The sequence below is a fragment of the Priapulus caudatus genome, unplaced genomic scaffold, assembly GCF_000485595.1.
Source record: "Priapulus caudatus unplaced genomic scaffold, Priapulus_caudatus-5.0.1 Scaffold454, whole genome shotgun sequence".
Classification (NCBI taxonomy): Eukaryota; Metazoa; Priapulida; class Priapulimorpha; order Priapulimorphida; family Priapulidae; genus Priapulus; species Priapulus caudatus.
In genome coordinates, this window is record NW_014577515.1 from 229,652 (window position 1) to 232,922 (window position 3,271).

Genomic DNA, 3,271 nt, shown 5'->3' on the forward strand with positions numbered 1-3,271 from the left:
TATATATTTATACCTATGGCCCTGTCGGTAATGGGATAATGGCCATTATTCGGGGGAACGTGTGCTACGCCGCTGTTGCTATCCGTATGATCGCTATCAGATGTTTAAAATAGTGGCACAGCAGACGAGTTATGCTCCCCCCCTCCTTCTTCTTCCACTCTCTCTCACGACCCCTCATATAAATATAGCGAGCGTTAGTTAATACAGTGGGTACTTGCGTGCGGGATGACACAGTGACAACGCTATGGTGGGTGCGATGTGTGTGTGTGTGTGTGTGTGAGAGCTGTGATGTGGCGCCGTGGGGCGGGCCGTGGGTGTATATGCGGCATTTTCTGATGATATTCGTCGTCTTCGAGATGTGCCGTCGTCCGTCCGTTTAACGTTGTGCGGGTTACGTATTATTTACGGGCGCGTTTTTGCTCCGATTTAATCGCCTTCGCCATAAAAGTAATAATAAACATGAGGGTATCGTGTGTCGCTGTGTGTGCAGTGTGCACGCCTCCCTCCTCCATCCTCCCCTTCTCCCTTCTCTTCCCCATCCCATACCCACGCGCGGTGAGCGGCCTGCCCGCGCACCCCCGCGCGACAGAATGGGCACGGACCTTCAACTCTTTCCTACCGAGCTGTCAAAGTTCAGATGTCTAGACTACAGACAGCCATTGCAAAATTTTAAATCGAAACGCGGCGCTTTAAAAACTTGCGCGCAGTCGTCGTCTGCGCCGCCGAGCGACGACGCGAGCGTCACGTGACGGACCGTACTTCCGGCGAGCGACGGCGGACGACTTCCGGTGTCGTCGTCGTCGTCCGTCGTCGTCGTTTTGCGGGGATGAATTTCTGTTCTTTTTGTAAAATTGCGAGCGAGCGATGCAGCCGTGGTAAACAAACTGGAGGTTTAGTCGGTCGGTCGGTCGTCGTGGCCACAGACACTTGGAGCGTTTCAATAAAATTTAATGCTAAATAAATACGAAATCTATTTAGTAATTTACTACCAAAGTTTTAATGTTTCTCATACTCTCTTTCACCTATTATTGCCGACAATTTCCTGTAAATGGCGTCCAAATGCTCATAGAGGCCATGTATATAGTGCCTTTCGTGGTCGAACGTTGAAGATTAAAATGTTTTATTGGTATCGATATGGTATATTCTGTATCTTTTTTACATATATCTGTATGGTATAATTGGTATAAATATGTAATTTCTGCTAATTTCAGTATCAACATGTTTTCATGCCTGGTGTGGTTATCTGTTAGTTGCTTTGCTGATACAACTGTCAGGCTTGTTTGTTCTATGTCACGAGTACGGTCAGAGGCACAGGCTAGTATGCTAATACTTTGCAGTGGGACCTGGTCTGCGGCAAAAGCTGGTTGGCGTCTGCTGCCGGTCAAAGTCTCTACATGTTGGGTTTTCTGATCGGATGCATCGTTTTCGGAGAGATTTCAGACAAGTACGTGTTCTATGACACCGCTCGCCAATAACGTCACAATTGCGCAGAAAGTCGTACGAGGTTTCTAATCGCTATCTAATCTTTTGAGAAGTCAGTACACACTGCGGTAGTTATCCTAGTCTGCATCGCGCACAAGTAGGTGATATATATAAATAATAGGTGATAGCGCGCGTGATCCCGATTGACACATTCGGTCAGGCAATGTTTAAGGTTATATGCAAAGCAACGGCTACAATGTTATTTACAGGAAAGGCCGGAAGAAAACCTTCTTGTTTACGATACTGATGCAAGCGACGGTCTCCACGGCTAGCGCTTTCTCTCCGAACTATCCCGTCTACGCCGTGCTGCGGTTCCTGACAGGAGCGGCCGCGGCTGGGTCCTGTAACAGTGGCTTCGTCTATCGTGAGTCGCCAATATAGCCAATATCTGTCGTGATATACCTCGGCGCTATGTCGATAATTGGGTGCCGGGTCACGCAGCAGACGCGCCGCAACCGTGTGACGTCATCTCGTTACGGGTAACGCTTCGGCAGAAATAAAACTAGACGTGGAAAAACTCATTTCGATGTGCAATTAGTGTTAAACCGCTGTCCGACGTAGCTGGGGCGTCAGACAGTGTAGTTATGTAAATAGCCATAGCTTGAAGCGCGATCGCTCAACGTTACACTCTATATCTATAACGATTCATCTACACTTTTGCCGCATGTCGTGTTTACTTATTCGAATAGCGGTTAGATATATTAGAACAGGAGGCCACGACTATGATGTAGCTAAATGTAGGCCTTGGTCTAGTCCTCGTGGTCAATTGCCTTTGTCAATTCTGGTTGCAGTAATGGAGAACATTGGGGGTGCTTATCGCAATCGATGCTCTAACGGCGTCAGCATATTCTACTCGATGGGATGGCTGTTGTTAGCCCTGTTCGCGTGGCTCATCCCCTCGTGGCGCCATCTACAGTTTGGGATATCAGTTTGGATGTTCATTCTGCTGGGTTACTACTTGTAAGTTAAATGTGTGTAAAGAAGTGTATGGAAGATTCCACATGTTCAGTTACGAATGTTACATTCTCACATTTCTATGTTAATGCATCCTACTTAACTATAACTCCCACCATCTGAGTAAAATTATAAACACTATCATGACTAGCACGTATCGGACAAGAGACGAATCGTCTTTACTCGCGTTGCGGTTACCCGGTCACATGATAACATTTGCGGTTTTTCAATTTAATCGAGACTCTTTTGTGATCAAAATTAATTCTGAATAGTCCCGTGCTTTCCTTGTTTAAAGTCTTCTAGACGAATCCCCACGATGGCTGTACGCAGAAGGCAAGCACGAAGAATGCGAAGTGGCACTGAGGAAAATGGCAGCAATCAACCGGAGGCCATACCCCGAGAATGTACAACTGATTCTTAATGAAAAGGTAAAGATTAGTGTAGCAACCGCATGATTAAACGTTAGTTTAGGAGGCATAATTATTCGTAACGTCACCTGCGATCTCGAGGAATATTCCTGTTGCGATATGACTACATGTCAAGATACGGGTCTGGGAATTTCAGAAGCATCAGATAGTCACCGACGACGGTAAGGTGAGAGAACCGAACGTCATGGACACACTGCGTACGCCAAACATGAGGAAGAAATCGCTCGTCATGATGTTGCAGTGGTAATGACCTAGTAGAGCTCGAGGATACGAGACGGGAATAAATTCCTGACAGGCTTACAGTGAAAACATTAATAATTTTGTTTCCAATGCGTAAAAACAGCAATGCTTTTTCACGCTGCAAACATGGTCACGGGATCAATAACACATTATCTTGACATGTGTCG

The 3,271-nt window shown here is 46.3% G+C and overlaps 1 protein-coding gene across 1 annotated transcript in view; it reads left to right on the plus strand.

Moving 5' to 3' along the window:
• LOC106810567 (organic cation transporter protein-like) overlaps positions 1–3,111 on the plus strand; it is a 6,516-nt gene extending 3,405 nt beyond the window's left edge. Inside the window, exons 2-6 of the mRNA XM_014813955.1 lie at positions 1,338–1,444; positions 1,692–1,846; positions 2,274–2,442; positions 2,732–2,864; positions 3,001–3,111. Of these exons, the coding sequence (XP_014669441.1) occupies positions 1,338–1,444; positions 1,692–1,846; positions 2,274–2,442; positions 2,732–2,864; positions 3,001–3,111 (675 nt within the window). The remainder of the gene's footprint in view (positions 1–1,337; positions 1,445–1,691; positions 1,847–2,273; positions 2,443–2,731; positions 2,865–3,000) is intronic.
• Positions 3,112–3,271: the final 160 nt, after the last annotated feature.